The 21,144-nt window shown below is 35.9% G+C and overlaps 1 protein-coding gene across 4 annotated transcripts in view; it reads right to left on the minus strand.

The window, feature by feature from the left end:
* Nucleotides 1-9,354: 9,354 nt before the first annotated feature.
* Nucleotides 9,355-21,144, minus strand: part of PTEN (phosphatase and tensin homolog) — a 108,091-nt gene continuing 96,301 nt past the window's right edge. For 2 of the 4 annotated variants that reach the window (XM_009214930.3, XM_017963088.3), the window contains exons 7-8: nucleotides 20,288-20,512; nucleotides 12,496-15,968 (exon numbers count right to left, since the gene is read on the minus strand). In XM_009214930.3, coding sequence (XP_009213194.1) covers nucleotides 15,783-15,968; nucleotides 20,288-20,512 — 411 coding nt within the window. In that variant the 3' untranslated portion in view covers nucleotides 12,496-15,782. Of the gene's footprint in view, nucleotides 15,969-20,287; nucleotides 20,513-21,144 lie in introns of all 4 variants that reach the window. The other 2 variants (XM_021943457.2, XM_021943459.2) reach the window with 2 other exon arrangements.

Raw genomic sequence — 21,144 nt, forward strand, 5'->3', positions numbered from 1 at the left:
AAACCCCGTCTCTACTAAAAAATACAAAAGACTAGCCGGGCGAGGTGGTGGGCACCTGTAGTCCCAGCTACTCGGGAGGCTGAGGCAGGAGAATGGCGTAAAAACCCGGGAGGCGGAGCTTGCAGTGAGCTGAGATCCGGCCACTGCACTCCAGCCTGGGCGACACAGCGAGACTCCGTCTCAAATAAAAAAAAAAAAAAAAAAAAATATATATATATATTAATTTAGACCAGGAGGTGGTTCATGCCTGTAATCCCAGCACTCTGGGAGGCTAAGGCAGGTGGATCACTTGAGCTCAGCAGTTTGAGACCAGCCTGGGCAACATGGTGAAACCCCATCTCTATCAAAAATGCAAAAAGTTAGCCATGCGTGGTGGTGCACACCTGTGGTCCCAGCTACCTGAGAGGCTGAGGTGGGAGGAAGGTTTGAGCCTGGGAGGTGGAGGTTGTAGTAAGCTGAGATCACATCACCACACTCCAGCCTGGGCAACAGAGTGAAATCCCATCTCTCTCTCTCTCTCTCTCTCTCTCTCTCTCTATATATATATATATATATATAAAATTTAACTTACTATATCAAAAATGTTATCATATCAATATGTAATCAATATTAAAAAATTGACAAGATATTTTGCCTTCTACTTGTTATACTAAGTTTTCAAAATCTGATGTATAATTTATACTTATAGCAAATCTCAAATCTCACTTGAACCAGTCACATTTCAAGTGCTCCATAGAGACATGAAGCTTAGTGACTGTAGTCATATACGATAGCACAGAGCTAGAATATTACTCATTGTGAGGCAAACTTGGTCTCTCCAAAGTTCTACTCATAAGTTCCAGTATATGTTCCTTGGAGTGAAAGAGTACAACTCCATCTTTTTCTGGGGCTTTAGAGATGATCTTATCCAGCATTTTCAATATTGCAGATATAGAGCATAGGTCTCGAAGTGAAGTAACTTACTCCGGGTCATTCATTAAGTTGATGGTAAAGCCAGGATGAGCAACCAGATGTTCTAATTTCCTGTGCTATGCAATTTCCACAAGCCAATGCTACCTTCCCTCACAAGGCAGATTTCACATATTTCATGACACTTGAAAATGCCCTTAGGCTTCTGTTCTCAAGGCAAATTCTTTTAGTTTTCCTCGTGTGTGCCTCTCAGACCTGCCCTTTGCCTAACAAAGGGTCTTTTGCATACTGCAAGTCCTTTATAAATGGTTTTTATTCAAATGAGATTTGTGCAGTTTATATAAGCAATATGCTATACAATTACTATTCAACTGTTTTATATAGTTATGCAAACTTCTTCGTATGTACATCACGTAAAGCATTGTGGCAGGTGATCATAAAGAAAAAATGAAATTTGAGAGGGCTTTGAAATGACCTACCTAGCCCTCATTGACATCTGGTAACCGAATTATCTTCTAATGTTCTTAAACTACCTGCTATTGAATATATTAAAGTCTTTTTCTGGGAATCAGTGTTAAACATACTGGCCTTCATTACCCAGAATCCATCCTCCTGGAGAGTTACGGCAATCTTTCCTCATGTCTTTGTCTCTGAACTCTCTCCCATTTTTCTTAATTTATCAGGAATTACTGCTAGTAATTCTGAGACCTCATTTTCAAATTCCTTCAGCACTCTGAAAAGGAATGTGTTTGGGCCTGTTAGGGAAATGTTCTCTTACTTGTGTCTCTCCAATCAAATCTCTAACACCAGTGATCCTCAAAGTGTGGCCCATGACCCCTGTGGGTTATAAGTGATAAAATTCAAGCTTTTAAGCAAAAATTCGTTTTTTAAAATCTTATACCTGCTACCATGAACTTGACAGCTTCCGAATATGCAAAGACTATCCTGGCGAGCTCGGTGGTGACATTTTTAAAATGTGACATTTTTTGCATTGTATAATGAAATATGTCTGCTGGGGGCAGGGGCTCACGCCTGTAATCCCAGGACTTTGGGAGGCCGAGGTGGGTGGATCACCCGAGGTCAGGAGTTTGAGACCCGCCTGACCAACATGGTGAAACCTTGTCTCTACTAAAAACTACAAAAATTAGCTGGGCATGGTGGTGTGCGCCTGTAATCCCAGCTACTCGGGAGGCTGAGGCAGGAGAATAGCTTGAACCGGGGAGGCGGAGGTTGCAGTGAGCCGAGATCGCGCCACTGCTCCAGCCTGGCGACAGAGCAAGACTCAGTCTCAAAAAAAAAAAAAAAAAAGAAAAATTCAAAAAAAAAGTAAAAAACAAAACACCACCTTATCACTAACATTTTTGTTTTAGAATACATGATTATTTTCACTACAATGTTATTTATATTATCATGTGATTAGCTTGTTTTTTTTTTAATTATCAGATGATGTCTCAGTTTTCATTTCTTACGTAGTAAATATCAATAACAAAAGCCCTTTGAGATTCTCGGTAAGTTTTAAGAGTATAAAGGAACCCTGAGACCAAAAGCTTCAGAACCCTGCTTACACCAGTGTTCTGTCCATTTCGGTTTGAAAATGAAAGACCTTCTTATTTTTATAGGAAGTAACATATATAACACAGTAGTAAATGGCCCAGGCTTGGCAATCAAATTGACCTAGATTTAAATCCTGACTTTGTCATTTACTAGGTCTAGTTCTTGTTGACTATATTAAACAAGTTATTGAACCTTTCTGTACCATAGCTCCTTGTGTATAAGATGGATATAATTGTACTTCCTATGTTATGAGAATTAAATGGCAATACTTGTTAAACTATTAAACCCAGAATTATCACCATTACAAAAATTTATACTACCTTTTAAGAGTAATATGGTTCTAATATAACAAGGGAGGCTTTCTAAAGTCTTGAAATTCTCTTTCTTAATCAGGAAGTCATTTCTCCAAACACAATAGCAGCTCAGTTTTTCTCCAAACTCACCTTAATGTTTTCTCATACCAGATTCCTAGGCACTAGCAGCATTAAACATCATATTTCTTTTTTCTGTTCTAATACTGAAAAGCATGCATTGTGCCTACATGATAGGTCAATTTTTGTATGACATCTCTGTAATAACATCACATTTGGAAAAAGTGCTGTTGCAAATGCTGAATTGAAAGAGTTAGGCTGAATCAAAGTGTTAATATGAGCAGGTGAGCAAAGCAATTACCAAGTACTGTCTCCAAGGATGAGTTTGTCAGTGATCTAGTTATGACTTTGCTAAGTTTTAAATTGCTTTTTACTGCAGGTATACACTTAATAGACCCAACCAGAAAACTTTGTCAATGCATATATCCCTTGGGCTGTTTTGACTTATTAAGCCTGTGTAACACTGTAACAGCAAATTCTCATAATCACCATGTTTGGACCTGTGATAACGCTAATTCCTTTACTTAATGTAATTGACAAACAACAGGAACTTCTTCAAATGTATCTGTGGGAGCCACATAAATACACTTGGATTAGTACTTTATTAAGGCTCCCTGAGGCTTATTACAATCAGATATATTTCACTTTTCAAAGCTTCATCCACCTTTAAGACTCTAAAGCCATGATTAGAATTGGATATTTATAAAGTTATCTTCAAGTTTGCTGACTCTTCTGTCATTTCCATTCTTCTATTGCCCATCCAGTGTTATTTCAGATATTGTACCTTTTAGTTGTAAAATTTCCATGTGGTTCTTTTTATAATTTCTGTGTCCTTGCTGAGAACTTCTGCCTTTCCAAGTGTGTTTATCTTTATCTCATGAAACATAATTACAATAGCTGTTTTTACATCTAATAATTCCAACATCTGGGTTATTTTGTGGTTATCATCTCTTGACTGACTTTCTCCCTGATAATTTGTCACATTTTTCCAGTTCTTCCTAGTTAAGAAATGTTGGATACTGTGTTGCATAGACTCTGCTCTGGGTCCTGTTGAAATTTTCTGAAAATGTTTGCTTGATGATTGATTAATCAATTGATTCAGGCAATCCACTCGATTAGGCTCAGGCTGCAAGTGATGTCTCATCGTTTATGAGTGATAATTCCAATCTGTTTCATTTTCAAAACCTTTGCTATGCTTCTTTGGTCTGTCCTGTGCATGCAAGCTCAGGAATGAGCCCAGGACTTGTAGAAGTTCAAACTCAGAATTAGAGGATTCCCTTTTCCAGTTCTCTCCTCTTCAGGATTTCCCCAACCCTCCCCCCACCCTCATACTCCATGCCCACTGGCCCACAGGAGACTCTTTTTCTGGTTCTTCTGGCCAAAAAGCTTGATTTCTGTCAGTGTGAGCTGCTCAAGTCACCATGGCTGTGCAGCTCCACAAGTGGGGCCCACCCTTGGGGCGAAGCTGTTAAGACAACAGGAAAAGAAACATCCCTAATATAGGTTGCTTTTCCAAGTTGTGACTCTCTTTCATAATCTGCCTTCTTCCAAATATTTAAAGACTATTCTGGTCAGCTCTAAAAATGTGTTGTGATATTTTTTTAAATGTGATTTTTTTTCTGCATTGCATAATGATATGTGTCAACATTGGAAAATCTACAAAACTCAGTGAACCTGTATTTTCCAAATGACTCATCGATGATGTCACAAAATCAGGCAGGGATAAAAGATCTCTTCAAAGAATAAGATAAACCAATGAGCTTGAATAAAACAGGGTAGAAAAAGTTTATTGATGGTTGTCATCAGTGGGAGACAGACTTTAGCGGTTTTATTCCACCTTGGCTGAAACCAGAAGTTCTCCTGCCTACTTCTCCAAAATTTATCTTACATCAGTCTCCCACCACTTACTCTCCTCTAGCCTTTTTCTTCTTATGCTTTCCTAAGTGACCACGTTTGTTCCTACATTAAGCCATTATACTGGCCGGGCGCGGTGGCTCAAGCCTGTAATCCCAGCACTTTGGGAGGCCGAGACGGGCGGATCACGAGGTCAGGAGATCGAGACCATGCTGGCTAACACGGTGAAACCCCGTCTCCACTAAAAAATACAAAAAACTAGCCGGGCGAGGTGGTGGGCGCCTGTAGTCCCAGCTACTTGGGAGGCTGAGGCAGGAGAATGGCGTGAACCCAGGAGGCGGAGCTTGCAGTGAGCTGAGATCCGGCCACTGCACTCCAGCCTGGGCGACAGAGCGAGACTCCGTCTCAAAAAAAAAAAAAAAAAGCCATTATACTTGCTCCTCTCTCTGAATAAAATGTGTTTCCCCACTCTAAAATGTAAAATCGATGGCCTTTTCTCACTTCTCCACTATTATATTCAAACTTGACACAGCAGGCATGCAACAAATACTTGTTAGGTGGCCGGTTGGCCTATTTAACTGAGAACGAATCATTTTAAACAGTCTGGGCATTCTAGTTCAAGCAAAAATAAAGCACAAGTTTATTTAATGGATTTTATACCAAACTAGCAAATCAAAGAACTCTAATTCTAGGTTTTGATATAAAAATATATACCAACATCTTACCATCTTACCTGTCAAGTATGTTGCAAGATACATAATTTTCTCATTTGTAGCTTGAACAATTGTTAAATATTTATCTTCTTTGGTGTTCATTTTGCAGGATTTATGCCTTGTGTTAGCTTGCTTTTTTTTTTTTTAATTATTATTATACTTTAAGTTCTAGGGTACATGTGCATAACGTGCAGGTTTGTTACATATGTGTACTTGTGCCATGTTGGTGTGCTGCACCCATCAACTCGTCAGCACCCATCAACTCGTCAGCACCCATCAACTCGTCATTAGCTTGTTTTTCTTGTGTCAGTAAACAAAAAAAAATTTGTCATGACTCCATTACCTGTGAGTTGTTTTAGACTTGTTTTTAAGAGACGAGGTCTCACCCTGTCGCCCAGGCTGGAGTGCAATGGCACAGATCATGGCTCACTGTAGCCTCAACCTCCCAAGCTCAAACAATCCTCCCAGCTTGGTCTCCCAAGCAGCTGGGACTATATCCATGCACTACCATGCCTGGATAATTTTTTAATTTTTTTGTAGAGACAGGGTCTTTCTATGTTGCTCAGGCTAGTCTCGAACTCCTGGGCTCAAGCAATCCTCCTGTCTCAGCCTCCCAAAGTGCTGTAATTACAGGTGTGAGACACCAAACCTGGCCAGACTTTTTTGTTTGCTTTGTAAACTTGATTCTGTTTAAGAAGTAGTATGTATAGTACGATAGAAATAAGACTGCTGTGGGTCCAAATCCAGTTCTCTATTTACTAGTTGTGAGAGACACCTGGATGATTTAAGTTCCCTTTCAGTCTTTGTGCATAAAATGAGATAAAATCACCCACATTGAAGAATGTGTCAAGCCTGTGGACTACTGCAGCATGGCACATACTGTGGGCTCAGAACAATGCTATTCTCTTCTCATTCCCTGTAGCAGCCCCCAGTAGTCACAGAGTTAATTTGGGCTCTTTTCATGCTTTTCCTTCCGCTTTCTGTTCTCTCCTTACTTCAGCTTCCTTTCTTGCTGTGCTCCTTCATTTTGGTCTTTAGGTAGGTGAGCTGACTTACCACAGAATTCCTATGAATTGTAAATGTCTTCAAGTTTTCTGAGGTAGAATTGTGGCTAATTTTCTAGAGAAAGATTTGAGTTGCTTAAAGCTTTCAAGTGCCTCCTAGCCAAGTAAATCATGTTCAAAGTGATATTTTTGTTTTAACCCTATTGGATTTTTACAGAAACAATGCCTCAGTCTTCTCCAAGGACAGTTAAACACATTAAATAGTTCTGCTGAGTCTAACAGAAGGGAAAATTTACCTTATGCTTACTCTTTTACCAAACACTAAAAGGTATTTTCCCTTTCAAGCATTTAATATACAGTACTAATAATCCTAAAAGATCCATGTATTATTCATATGAATTATGATGACTATACACAGTAAATGAAGTATTAGCTAATTAATTAAACAACCACTGTACTTTCCTTGTTAAAGATAACCATGTAAAATGTTGGGCTTTCCTGTTAATGATATCTTTGTAGAAATACTGAATAACACTTAAGAAGTTTGTCAATTTTCGTATGAATTTGTGAAATTTACATACATTTCTCTTCCTTATAGGTAATAAGGACTGGAAAATGAGATCTCATTTCAAAAACATGATTATAATTGAAAAGAGAAGTATAAACATGACTATAATTCACTAATAGTTCTCCCACATATCACAATGTGTTCTAATGTCAGTTAATTGGGCTATTTTAGCTAAGTTTTATTACTGAGAGAATATTAGCTTACTAGAGATTAATTTTACAGGTTATATTTTTGCTAAATTTCACAATATTTACAGGTCACATTTAACTGTTTATATTATTAAATAGGAACACGTAACTATTTGCACTCTCAGGTATTTCAGATTAATAAACCCTACAGTAAAAGTATGGCTTATTTCCTTGAAAATTAAGTTTGAAGCCTACTTATCAATGTTTAAAGGAGCAGCTCACAATACTATTGGAATGTACTTTCAAATTCCAATGAAGTTGGGTCAGGAAACATTCTACGTAAATTCTAACTCTTAAGCCAAAATCAAGGGATATATACAATACTTTTTTCTAAATTTACATGACAATTTTTCTCACACTGGGAAACCCATTCAGCTACCTTAAATCCTTTCTAAAGCAAAGTAAAATGTAAAAGAAGAAAAGAGTCTCATTAAATTCAGAATGAAAACAAAATGCAGTTGCTCAGGAAAATGCTTTTAAAGTTGCTTAAATCTATTTTAAAATTAAGCATTAAAGCAGGAAAAGTTAAGAGTCAACATTTTCTTTTAAAGTTTCATGCCTAATTTTATGTGGCTGCCCTAATAGGAAACTGATCACTAGCAAAACGTTAATAATGCCTTTATATAGTTGCAAATTTCTACAGTATAAAATATTCAATTATACTATTTTCCTTTGATCACAATGTTAAGCTTCTTAAACTCTGAGGTGAAATGAGAGGAAAACAGAAAATATTTTTTGGGGAAAAATATTTTACTAGATACTGGTGCTTTTCCAGAGATTTTTGCTTATGGGTGAAGAAACAAAACACAACACTAGGCCATAAATCTCATCCCTTTTGTTTTTCAAGTAACTCAAAATTTGTAACTGTTTCCCATCAATAAATCATAAATGATATTTCCTTTCAGCTTTACAGAAATGCTTAAGGCCATAACAGAACTTTAATGTCTTCTGAAAAGTGTTAAGTATTGTCAAAATGCACAGAGTATATAAGAAAAATTTAAATTTAAAAACTCAACTTGGAGAACAAAAAGGAACAGACTGTTTGTATAGTTTGCCAAACCAATTTAGAAAGCAAAATGGTTTTAGAACATTGCGACTATTTTGGGTGGTATTCCTAAAAATTCTCCCTAGATATGCCAATAATAATCTTGAAAACTCAGAACTAATGTACAGAGTTGTATAAAGTGAGAATAAAATTGTATAGAGGGTTCTGAGTGCATCTCGCTGGTTGAAAGAATGAAGGAAAATCCTAATGCCACTGTTTCAGCAGCCTTCACATCTTACCTTCCCAGTGAGTCCTGCTACCCCATTCAACACTGAAATCTCTGCACCCAGCAATCCTGAGCTCCCTTACCTTTCATTTCTACTGTAGCACACATTACCTCACATATTTGACTATTTTCCCTTGGTAGAATGTAAGCTCCATGAAGGCAAGGTCCTGCTGTTCAGCCACTTGTATCCCAAGCATCTAGAACAGTGTCTGACACATACCTGGTGCTCAGTAACTACTGAATAACTTGCAATTTAAAGTTTATTGCATCATGTCATTTGAAGATGCCATATTTCATTTTGCTTCATTCTTAACTCCCTCTTGTAGCTCAAGAAACCCTTCCCTGATCTTTCCAAAGCACTGTTTTAGTCAGGATATAACTTACACTGTGATAAAAAAAAATTGTCCCAAAGCATCAGTCTAAATGGTTTCTTATTCATGCTAATATCTAACAAGTTTAGTGTGGCAGAGGGAGAATTTGAGGGAGTTCTGCTCCAGTATCACTCAAAACCCGGGCTGACAGAGCTGTACCATCTAGAACATGCAAAATCCTTAATCACAGCAGTAGGGGAAGAGAGAAACTGAATGGTAAATTTTTTTCATTGCCTTTACAGAAAGTGGAGTGTCACACTACTTTCTGCATTACATTAGAATAAACTAGTTACACAGGCCTCATTCAACTGCAAGGGGATGGAAATTTTGGGGAGCATAATGTTTGACAACCATTTTCACATGCACCTCACTTTCCACAGCATGTATCACAATTTATAATTATTAATGTAAATTGTTTCCTCTACTGGGGTGTAAACTCTTCAAGGGCAGGGATAGAGTGTGTCTATTTTGATCACTAACGTATTCCAAACCCATATGTACAGCAGGGACTTGATATTTGTTGGATGAATAAAAAGTTTAAAACCGAATAGTCAAAATAATTAACCTTTTTAATTTTTTAAAGGAAAAATACTCTCCATAGGAAGGCATTTCTATTTTTTGTCCATCAGTAACCAAATGGAACTTGATATAAACACTTCCAGTATGCCAACTTTGGTTTAATGCACAACTTTGAAAATAACTCATTAAAGCACACATCAAGATGCTACTAACAAATCATTAATACCCAAGATTCATTACTGTATGTCAAAGGTCATCCAGGATTAACATTTTCATTACAATGAACTGTGAAATTCCAATGAAAAATGTTTGCCTGAATTATTTAATCTCTCAAATTGGAAATCTAGCACTCTTGAAAATCAAATTCTCACACACACACACACACACACACACACACACACACACACACTTACAAACTGCACATTAGGACATGAGGGCAATTTAATGGAAAAAGAAAATAGAAACTGAAAGGGAATTTGTAAAATGTAGGATATCATTTGGACAACTGGATAGAGTAGGCAGAAAATCCTAAAGCTGTACATAAAAAAATAGCCAATAAATGATAGGCTACAGAAAACCACACTTAAACATTTGATGAATTTCACTGCAGTAAACAGACTTGGCAAACTGAAACAGTAGAACCATGACTACAAGCCTTGCTCCATTCCACACAAATAAAATCTCTAACCATTATAAGGACAGATGAGAATCCACATGCAACAGAGGAAATATAAATTATTTTTAATTTAAAAAAATAAAAAATATAAATTCTTGTTAAACACTTGATTTAAAAATATGCAGTTTTATTTTTAAATGTAGTTATGCTCAAAGATGGCAGTTTACTTATATGTAAAAATGTTTTAAAAATATCAATATATTGGTTTATAAGTTATATACTGCCCTCAAGTAAATATTTTTCACTAAAATTCTCAAATAACTGTCAAAAAGAGTTGCATGTTTTTATAAGCCCACTATAATTACTAAACACGGCACTTTTCAGAGCTAAAGGTGAACCATTAATGAAACATTTTTTGATGTGATAAAAGTCACATGAGCATTTAAAGATAATTGATAAGCCAACAGTAGCCTTTTTTTGGCAGATGTTAAATTAATTTGCTGTAAATTTAGCAACTGTTTGGGAACTATAAAAACTGAAAAGTTCAAACTATAAGGAAGTAGAAAGGTGATGGTTTACTAACACAGTGTTTCACACATTCTATTTAACACATAATTCCAAATGCAAATGTTTAAGATGATTTTTGAAGAGAAACATCTACAATGTTAAGCTTGTCTATGCTAAACAAATGTAACTTTAATTTACATGTATCATCCAAATGTCAACAATATTTAGACATTCATGATTAACCCACTGAATTCGAAAAGATTCTCAATAACTACATGTAATCTGCATCTGTGGCATTAGAAAGTAATCAAATCACTGTCCGTTTTCTGATGCAATGGAACATCCTACAAATTCATGACAGATATACTAAGCTAAAAGGCTTTGAGATCAGGTACGGTATAAATTTCATTTTTAAAAAACATACATGAATATACAGAAAAAAACATGATTGTATAGTCACTAACATATTAATAATGGCTATGTCTCCAGGTGGTAGGATTACGAGTGACTACTTATGGTTGTTTTGATGGGGAAGTAGTCTCAAAATATCTAGCTTAAGAACCAGAGTACTACCACCAAAGCAAACTATTTTGTCCTTTCCTGTCTTCACATTACAAACTTTTTAAAGCTACCAACCAATATGAATTTCTCTGACTGGCTACCCATGTTCTGATACACATATTAGAAGGAAGATCTTTTGGAAGATGGAAAAATAGCAAGATTATGGTCATAAAAGAATAATTTGCTCTCAAAAATAAGCAACAATCATTAGGCTTTCTATAGCCACATATAATTAATTCTATAAGAAAGTTGGTTCCAAGGTTTCATCTTTAAAAGATTTTTTCCATTTTCCTGTTTCCTGGTTTTCAGGTACTGTCCTTACAACAGTTTGGGCTAAATATTCCTGTTTCCATTCACAAACATTTCTTTCTGCACTAGCAACAGCACTAATCAATAGCTACACTTAAGCCATTTAAAACTAAGCTTTAGATGTGCGTCTAATTATCTGGCAAAAATAAAAGAAACAAGAGTTTTATGTTAGCAGCAAATTAACTAGATTTAAGGGTCTTGATTTTTTTCATAAGCCTTTGGAAGCCTGCATATTAAACACTGGTGAGTTTTAAATTCTCAATGGAAATGGTGATGGCATTTACTGAACCAAGCCAGCTCATATTACAACATACTAAGGACATGATATAAAAACAAAACTAGCACATTTCTATTTTTCAAACATCACCAAAATATCTTCTTATAAATTAGAATACTTTTAGACTCCAGTATAGTTTTCAGCCATACGTATACCTAAGATACCTAAAAATAAAATGTGTACACATACACTTCATATTTTACATTATTGCACATTTTTCATTTACTTTTTAAAAAATTACATGGAGAAAATGTAAACTTGAAATAAGTCCCACTGTAACATTGTCTACTTTATTTTTTAAACACTTGTACAAACTACACTTTCTTATTACCTTACTATGCTTTGTTGAAAGGATATGCTTTAGTCTTCAAGCTTTTAAGAATATTAGAAACAACATGATTAAATTCAAGTACAAAAAGTCCTTTAGAATATTCCAAAATATCAATTTTTATATGGCACAAGTCATGATGAGTAGATGAAGCTTTCCATATGCTGATGGCAGAGTACAGAATAATAGAGAAAAGCCACAAAATTGAAATCTAAAGTATCAAATCCATTCTGGGGAATTATCTTCAAACATCTGGCCTAATAAAAATATGCACAATTTTCCAAGAATCTTGAACTTTTTCAGGACTAGAATGCTATTTAATGTGTTTATACAATTTATGAAATGATGACTAAAGCCCTAAAAATAAGTGTTTTTCTTAATTAAACATGAGTAGACAGATACTCTACTCCCAGGTCATTTTTTTTTTTTTTTTTTTAACAGTAGGCTTTGAAGGACAGCAGGAAAAAAAAAAAACTGAAAGCTTTTTATTCACATTTGGCTGCCCATTAATTAAAACTTCAATGGATTTAAGCAATTTGAATTATAAACTCTCATTTAATAAAACACCCACACAATGACAAGAATGAGACTTTAATCAGTTTTAAGTGGAGTTTATAACACTAAGAGATAAAGGGTTGTTAACAAACACAATAACAAATGGACATCTGATTGGGATGAGGCATTATCCTGTACACATCATATTGGTATTTTTGTGTATCCTCAGTGCATAGCATTTACACACAGAGCCACTGCTGCACAGCACAAGAGTATCTGAAGAGGCTGAATTGAGTAAGGCTGTTTAACAGACTGAAATTTTTTAGTATATATATTCTATAGGAAAACAGGTTGAACTTTTGAACTGGCAGGTAGAAGGCAACTCTGCCAAACACTACAGTTAAAGCCCCCACTTTAGTGCACAGTTCCACCCCTTCCATCTGCATGCATGACACATTAACAGTATTTAAAGGTAAACGAGGCACTTTGTGGCAACCACAGCCATCGTTATGAACATATTGCACAAAATTTCTATAACTAAACATTAAACTTGTACCCTACTTTTATTTTTTAAAGCTGAAACATTTGATGCTGCCGGTAAACTCCACTTAAGTTTATAACCTGTGCCACAGCAAAGAATGGTGACGCTATTTATTCAACTACCCTTTTAAAAGTATGGCAAACATGTTCAAGAGGAGCTACAAAGGACTTGGGATGGTACAGGGCCCAATTGTAAGCTTTCTTAAAAGTGATGCCTTCAAGTAACTTCAGACATGTAAGCTGCTGCACATCCAAAAAGTCTAAGAAAACATTCCAGAAACTCAGAGATTACCTACAGAATGCATTTCAGGCTAATTATGAATACTGCCATAAATAAAGGTTTAATTAGGACTCGAAAACCTTTCAGTCATAGCAATTCTTGTCAAATTCTATGGGGATGGTAACTGAAATAAAGTAAGGAGAGTATGTATAATATATATTTATATATATAATATATATAATGCCATTTTTCCATTTCCAATGACTACACCATAAAATGTAAGCAAGGCTTCTCAAAAACATTGAAACATTCAAAATCAAAACCCTCATTCAGACCTTCACATTCCAAAGGAAAAATAATAACAGTGCAAAAGCCCATTATAATGTCATTATTTATGACCTGGCCCTCCATGTTACATATTGGAACAATAAATGTTTTAATATGCGGTGCCCAAAATTGTAACAAAGAATAATATTTATAACTATCTTCAAAACATGAAGTTGGTTTTCATTTTAGCTAACAATTTTCAGCTTTTATGAAAGACAAGGTGGCATATAAATTTCAATGGTGAGGTGTTAGGAATAGTTGTCTCTAACTTTACCAATTTAACTTAGGAGTAATCAATCAATACTCATCGATGTTTAAATATAAATGTGTAAATCTTAAGAGCTTTGTTAAAAATTTAAAAATTGTTGAATGAAACTGACAAGGTATGGAAAACATGTCAACATTATTTACTAAGAATATTTTAGATGAAGTTCTGCCTAATCTATTTGCCATCAAACTCTATGAATGCTGCTCTAGTAGGTCCTATTCAATCTGTATTTGTAAATTAACTAGGTCAGACCACAGCTAGTGAACAATTTCAGCACCAATAAGTTATTGAAAATGGAATTTTATACCATTAAGAAATATAATGGCTGGATATTCAAACGTCAAGGTGAAGGTATAATTTGAAGACACCAAATTTCTGGAAAAAAAAATCCTTTTTTGATAGTATCTTCACATTAGCTTTACAATAGTAGTTGTACTCCCCTTAAAATCGTATGCAGTCTGGGCATATCAAATATATGATGAAATTTTTTTAAGAAGTGAAATTGAAGCCCTAGTCCCAACTTGGGGTAGCACTATGAAGAAATGATTCAACACTGCACATTTTAAAAAAAACAAAAAAACCCAAAAAAAACCCCTATTCTTTCAATAGCAAATCAATAAAGCACATGTAGGACAATTTCTACTGAAAAATCAAATGTCCTTTTTTTTTTTTTGTGCAGCGTTGAAAGTTTACTGCAACTCTAATTTCCTTTTTAACACAAATGTCCTTTTTTATATAAACATTATATGTATTCAGTATTCAAGTAAAATTCCCTAACAGTTAATGATATTTAAAAAATGTGCAAAACTGCAAAACTCATTGTAATAGAATGTGTAAGGTCAAAATGGTGGAACAGCTGACAGCTATTGAATAAGTGCATCATAAATCTTCAAAGAAAAAAAACGCTTACTGTAGAATCTCAAATTGAAAATTTCTGTGCAGCATTACAAAATATTTTATATTTAATGAGAAAAAAGAAGCTTGCAGGCAGCACATGAAGCATCCACAGCAGGTATATGATTGAAAACTAATAAAATAAGTGTAAGTTGTTGACTGATGTAGGTACTAATAGCATCTGACTTTTAGCACTGGCCTTGATTACACAGGAGATGGAGAAGTCGTTACAATTGAGAAAACATATTTAATAAATCATTGTCAATTTTTATAATGTTTCAAGCCCATTCTTTGTTGATAGCCTCCACATTTATATGGTTAAGTCATTGTTGCTGTGTTTCTTATCTATGACATTATTTTTATATCCCTTCATTTGTGGATCTTAAGATGTTGCAGAAGGTTCATTCCTGTACCCCAATACAGATTCACTTCCTTTAGCTGCCTTTTCTAGCACCAATATGCTTTAAAAAAAATGCGCAAACAACAAGCAGTGACAGCGGCCAATTCCTCGAATGTCCAGATTAATAACTGTAGCATGCTAAAGAAAGGTGTGTGTAAATAGCTGGAGATGGTATATGGTCCAGAGTCCAGCATAAAATGTATTTCCTTTCTGAGCATTCCCTCCATTCCCCTAACCCGAATACATGCATTAGAATGTAGCAAAACCCTTTGGAAACTTCTCTTAGCCAACTGCAAACTTATCTGTTGCCACAAGTGCAAAGGGGTAGGATGTGAACCAGTATTTAGCCACTTCAGTTGGTGACAGAACACAAAAGGAAAAAATTCCTACGTATACACATCAGTCTGTCTCCACTTTTTATAAAACTGGAATAAAATTGGAAAGTGCCATCTTTATTAATCCTAATTGAATTTTAAATGTCCTTTTGACACAAAAAGGTATATACATGACACAGCTACACAACCTTTTTTCAACTGGACAACAAGTGTCAAAACCCTGTGGATGTATAGGGTAAAACAAGATTGGTCAGGAAAAGAGAATTGTTCCTATAACTGGTAATCTGACACAATGTCCTATTGCCATTAAAAAAAAAAAGGTCCATTTTCAGTTTATTCAAGTTTGTTTTCATGGTATTTTATCCCTCTTGATAAAAAAAAATTCAGACTTTTGTAATTTGTGTATGCTGATCTTCATCAAAAGGTTCATTCTCTGGATCAGAGTCAGTGGTGTCAGAATATCTATAATGATCAGGTTCATTGTCACTAACATCTGGTGTTACAGAAGTTGAACTGCTAGCCTCTGGATTTGACGGCTCCTCTACTGTTTTTGTGAAGTACAGCTTCACCTAGAGAAAGAAAATTTAAAATGAAAACCCACAAATATGACTCATCTTAAACTATTTAGTGAAATATATTTTAACAGATTAATTTTTTTATTCCATTTTGCAGATTACAGCACTATAACAAACATGATCTTGAAGAGGTCTTTTAAATGACCCTCTTCTTATTAAGATGTTCAACATTTTCTTTCTTGCTAGGTACTGAACAGATAAACTACCAGGATGCTAATACAATTTATTTATTTTTATTTCTGGAGACAGTCTTGCTCTGTTGCCAGGCTGGAGTGCAGTGGCATGATCTCAGCTCACTGCAACCTCTGCCTCCCAGGTTCAAGCAATTCTCATGCCTTAGCATCCCGAACAGCTGGGCTACAGGTGCACACCACCACACCCAGCTAATTTTTTGTATTGTAGTAGAAATGGGGTTTCATCATGTTGTCCAGGTTGATCTCAAACTCCTGAGCTCAGGCAATCTACCTACCTCAGCCTCCCAAAGTGCTGGGATTACAGGTGTGAGCCACCACGCCCAACCTCAATTTTATTTTTTAATATAAGTTGCAAACATTAACTAAACAATTCTATAAAACAAATGCAGATTGAAAGTCATCAATAGTTTACATAATATAGCCTTTGCATTATAAAATTCAATTCACAAATGACTGAGTTCAAAAAGAATGTTCCTCTTACTACCTATGAGAAAAATCAATGTATTTCTTTCTGGTTTTTTTTTTTTTTTTTTTTTTTTGAGACAGGGTCTTGCTCTGTCACCCAGACTAGGGTGCAGTGGCATCTTCACAGCTCACTGCAGGCTCAAACTCCCAGGATCAAGTGATCCTCCCACCTCAGCCTCCCAAGTAGCTGGGACTACAGGTGCATGCCACCACACCTAGCTAGCTTTTATATTTTTTGTAGAGACAGGATTTCACCATGTTGCCCAGGCTGGTCTCAAACTCCTTAGTTCAGGTGATCTGCCCACCTTGGCCTCCCAAAGGTTGGGATTTTAGGCGTTAGCCACTGTGCCCAGCTTCAATGTAGTTTTTGATATAAACAACACTACACAGACACAAACTACTGATCAACATTGATACTGGGATTTATTAGCCCTAAAAACTTTACCTAAAGGGAGGAAGGAGAGAGATATTAACATAATACAGTGGTCTAAACAGAGAGCCAAGGGCCTTTACATGCCTAGTGAAAATAACTGTCAAAACAACCCTACATGTTAAGTATTTCCATTTCCAAGGGGAGGTAGCTACCGCCCAGAAAGGTTAGGGAACTTGTTAAAGGCTACATAACTATTAACAGTAGGTAGTGGATGTGAGATTTAAATCAGATCTGACTTCAAATCCCTTCTTCATTATATTATATTGACAGCCCCTCCCCTATTATCTAAGAGTCATTATCAATTCTTCTCTTACAACCAACATCCACTGCATCAGTAAACTCTTTAAGTTAATCTGACAGCTTCTTGTTACCCTTCACTGCCACTATTCTACGCAGTGAGGGGCAACAAGAAGCAAACATCGTCTCTCACCTTTACTAAACTATTCAAATGCCTTTTTTTTTTTTTTGAGACGGACTCTCGCTCTGTCACCCAGGCTGGAGTGCAGTGGTGCGATCTCAGCTCACTGCAAGCTCCGCCTCCCAGGTTCACGCCATTCTCCTGCCTCAACCTCCCGAGTAGCTGGGACTACAGGTGCCTGCCACCATGCCTGGCTAATTTTTTGTATTTTTAGTAGAGATGGGGTTTCACCGTGTTAGCCAGGATGGTCAAGTGCCTCTTAACCAATCTCCCAGCTTCCATTATTATCCCTTCTCCCTACTTGCCTCATTCGTCTATGTTTTGAAAGCATTAACACAGGGAATATTAAACACAAAATTCAGATTATATCCTTCCTATGCTGAACACATACTAGTATCTTTACACTTGGACTGGTTTTCTCGTCCACTCTGTTTTAGTCAAAATGACGTATCCACTCTTCAAATATACCAAGCTCATTCTTGTCTAAGGGCTTCTGCATCTCTACTCTTCCCTCTTTTCCCAGATATCTGTATAACTCACTCATGATTTAGGCCTCTGCTTAAATGTTATTTGCTTGGTTGGGCCTTCTCTAATCATCCTAGCTAAAAAACAAAAAACACACAAACCAAGATTACTCTCTATCCTGTCTCTATTTTTTATAGCACTTACCACTATATGACATTGTATTTGTTTACTAATAACGGAGGGTTTTTATTTGTAGTCACAAATATAAAACGTCTTGCAATATTGAAACAGAAAACAATAAAACTAAAGGGAAAAAGACATTTTAAAAGTTAATGGTTGAGCAAAATGCAGATTTAGAGAAAAGAAAGGAAACCTGTGGATTCTAAAGAGAATGTCTAGCCCGGAGGACATGATGTCAAGTAAAATAAGTCAGGTACAGAAAGATAAATACTGTATGTTTTCACTCATATATGGGAGCTAAAAAAGTTGAGTTCATAGGAGTGTGGTTATTAGAGGCTGGGAAACTGAGGGGTAGGGGAGGATAGGCAGATGTTGGTTAAAAGACAAAAAATTACGGACAGGAGGAATAAATTATAGCATTCTATAGAACTGTTAACTAGTCAACAATAATTTACCGTATATTTTCAAATAGCTAGAAGATAGAAGTTTAAATGTTCCCAACACAAACAAATGACAAATGTTTAAGGTGATTCATATGCTCTTATCCTGATTTGATCATCACACACTGCATACATGAAAATATCACTCTGTATCCCATAAATATGTACAATTATTATGTATTAAAATTTTTTAAAAAGGGAAATTTCTAAACACTTAAAAAAATTTAAGAGCTAAAGGCATTTAACGTTAGATCTATTTTCACTTAAAACATGTAGGGGCCCCTTTACTTTTTTTTAAGTATTACTATTACTACCAATATACAAACATATATATATATTTCTTTCTTTCTTTTCTTTTTTATTAAGAGAGAGTCTTGCTGTGTCGCTGAAGTGCACGTGCACTGGTGTGATCTCGGCTCACTGCAACCTCCACCTCCCAGGCTCAAGCAATTCTTGTGCCTCAGCCTCCCAAGTGCTGGGATTACAGGTGTGTGACACCACGCCCAGCTAATTTTTGTATTTTTAGTGCAGACAGGGTTTCGCCATATTGGCCTGGCTGGTCTTAAACTCCTAGCCTCAAGTGCTCTGCCTGCCTTAGCCTCCCAAAGTGCTGGGATTACAGGTGAAGTATTACTAGCAATATTCTTAAAAACTCAGAAGCTACAGTTAGATTTGTTACATGTTATAAAAATTGAATGACAAATTAAGAGAGAGTAAAAAAGAGAAAGAAAAGAGTGTGGTGAATGAACAGGGGAAAATCAGGTAGAACAAGAAATAGGAAAGGGGAAGAAAAAAATGGCAAACCATTTGGGAATGTTTACAAATCAGATTTTTAAAATCTGAACAATTATTGTCTATAAGTAGATATATATACCTATGTATAAATACATATATCATATATACACAAAAATGAAACAAATCAAATAATTGTAAGACACAATATAAGGAAATAGGATTTTTAAAAAAAAGAATAACAGGAGGACAATCAGAGACCTTCAGAGAATATGAGATTGAAGCTAAGGCTGGAAATACGAAGATAGCTATGAGAAGGTCGGGGGAAAAGGCTGAGATGAAAAGGTACCGGGAGAAGGAAAAGAACTGGAACGACTAGAGGCAGAAGCTTAGCATTTTGAAGAACTGAAGAGAGACCAGTATGACTGAATCTCAAGAAGCAAAGAGAGAAGGTGATTAGTGCTGATGTAGGAGGTAGGCCTGTGCTAAATTATGATGGTCCTTGTAGGTCATGGTAAAAAAAAAAACACAAGGTCTTTATAAAGTGTAAACAGAAGTGACACAATCAAGTCTATTTTTAAGATCACTCTGAGGGGTTGAGAATAAATTGGAAGGGAGACAGGAGTGGAAGCAGTAAAAACATTCCATATCAATCATTCCCAAATGACTGAGTTCCCATCCATTTCTTTCCTCTCCCATTCCTACTTCATATCCCAGTCATTTAGCCCCATCCCGCACCTTTGCACCAGATTTTACCAAACAACAACAAAGAATTGGGAAAAGGAAAATTGCAGCTTTTTTGACTCTGTGTACATTGGGTATTTTATTAGAAACTTTCATGTTACTGCTATGTAAACACAGCTTCTAAATAATACATAATTTAAAAACTTGTCAAGCAAGTTCTTCATCAGCTGTACTCCTAGAATTAAACACACATCACACACATACAAGTCACCAACCCCCACAAAATGTTTAATTTAACTGACCTTAAAATTTGGAGAAAAGTATCGGTTGGCTTTGTCTTTATTTGCTTTGTCAAGATCATTTTTTGTTAAAGTAAGTACTAGATATTCCTTGTCATTATCTGCACGCTCTATACTGCAAATGCTATCAATTTCTTGATCACATAGACTTCCATTTTCTACTTTTTCTGAGGTTTCCTCTGGTCCTGGTATGAAGAATGTATTTACCCAAAAGTGAAACATTTTGTCCTAAAAAAAAAAAAAAAAAAAAAAAAAAAAAAAAAAATGAAATGACATATTTTAATTAATGATGTTTTATTTTTTTAAAAAAGAAAATATGTCACCTGTGTTAAACATTTGCCAAAATGTCAACAAAATAAACTATCATTTGATATTTTGAATAAAGGTAAACACAAAGACTATTATAAGGCAATCTGAGTTATCTGTTGCATTTTCATTCACATGATTTTTCGGCACTCAAATTTTAAACCAAAAATACAATCTCACAAGATCTAAGATAAATTACTTTTGTCTTAAATTTTTTTTTTTTTTTTGAGACGGAGTCTCGCTCTGTCGCCCGGGCTGGAGTGCAGTGGCCGGATCTCAGCTCACTGCAAGCTCCGCCTCCCGGGTTCCCGCCATTCTCCTGCCTCAGACTCCCGAGTAGCTGGGACTACAGGCGCCCGCCACCTCGCCCGGCTAATTTTTTTTTATTTTTTAGTAGAGACGGGGTTTCACCGTGTTAGCCAGGATGGTCTCGATCTCCTGACCTCGTGATCCGCCCGTCTCGGCCTCCCAAAGTGCTGGGATTACAGGCTTGAGCCACCGCGCCCGGCCGTCTTAAATTTTTAAGTAAAAAAACCTCTTTTCTAGTCTAATAC

The sequence above is a fragment of the Papio anubis genome, chromosome 11, assembly GCF_008728515.1.
Source record: "Papio anubis isolate 15944 chromosome 11, Panubis1.0, whole genome shotgun sequence".
Classification (NCBI taxonomy): domain Eukaryota; kingdom Metazoa; phylum Chordata; class Mammalia; order Primates; family Cercopithecidae; genus Papio; species Papio anubis.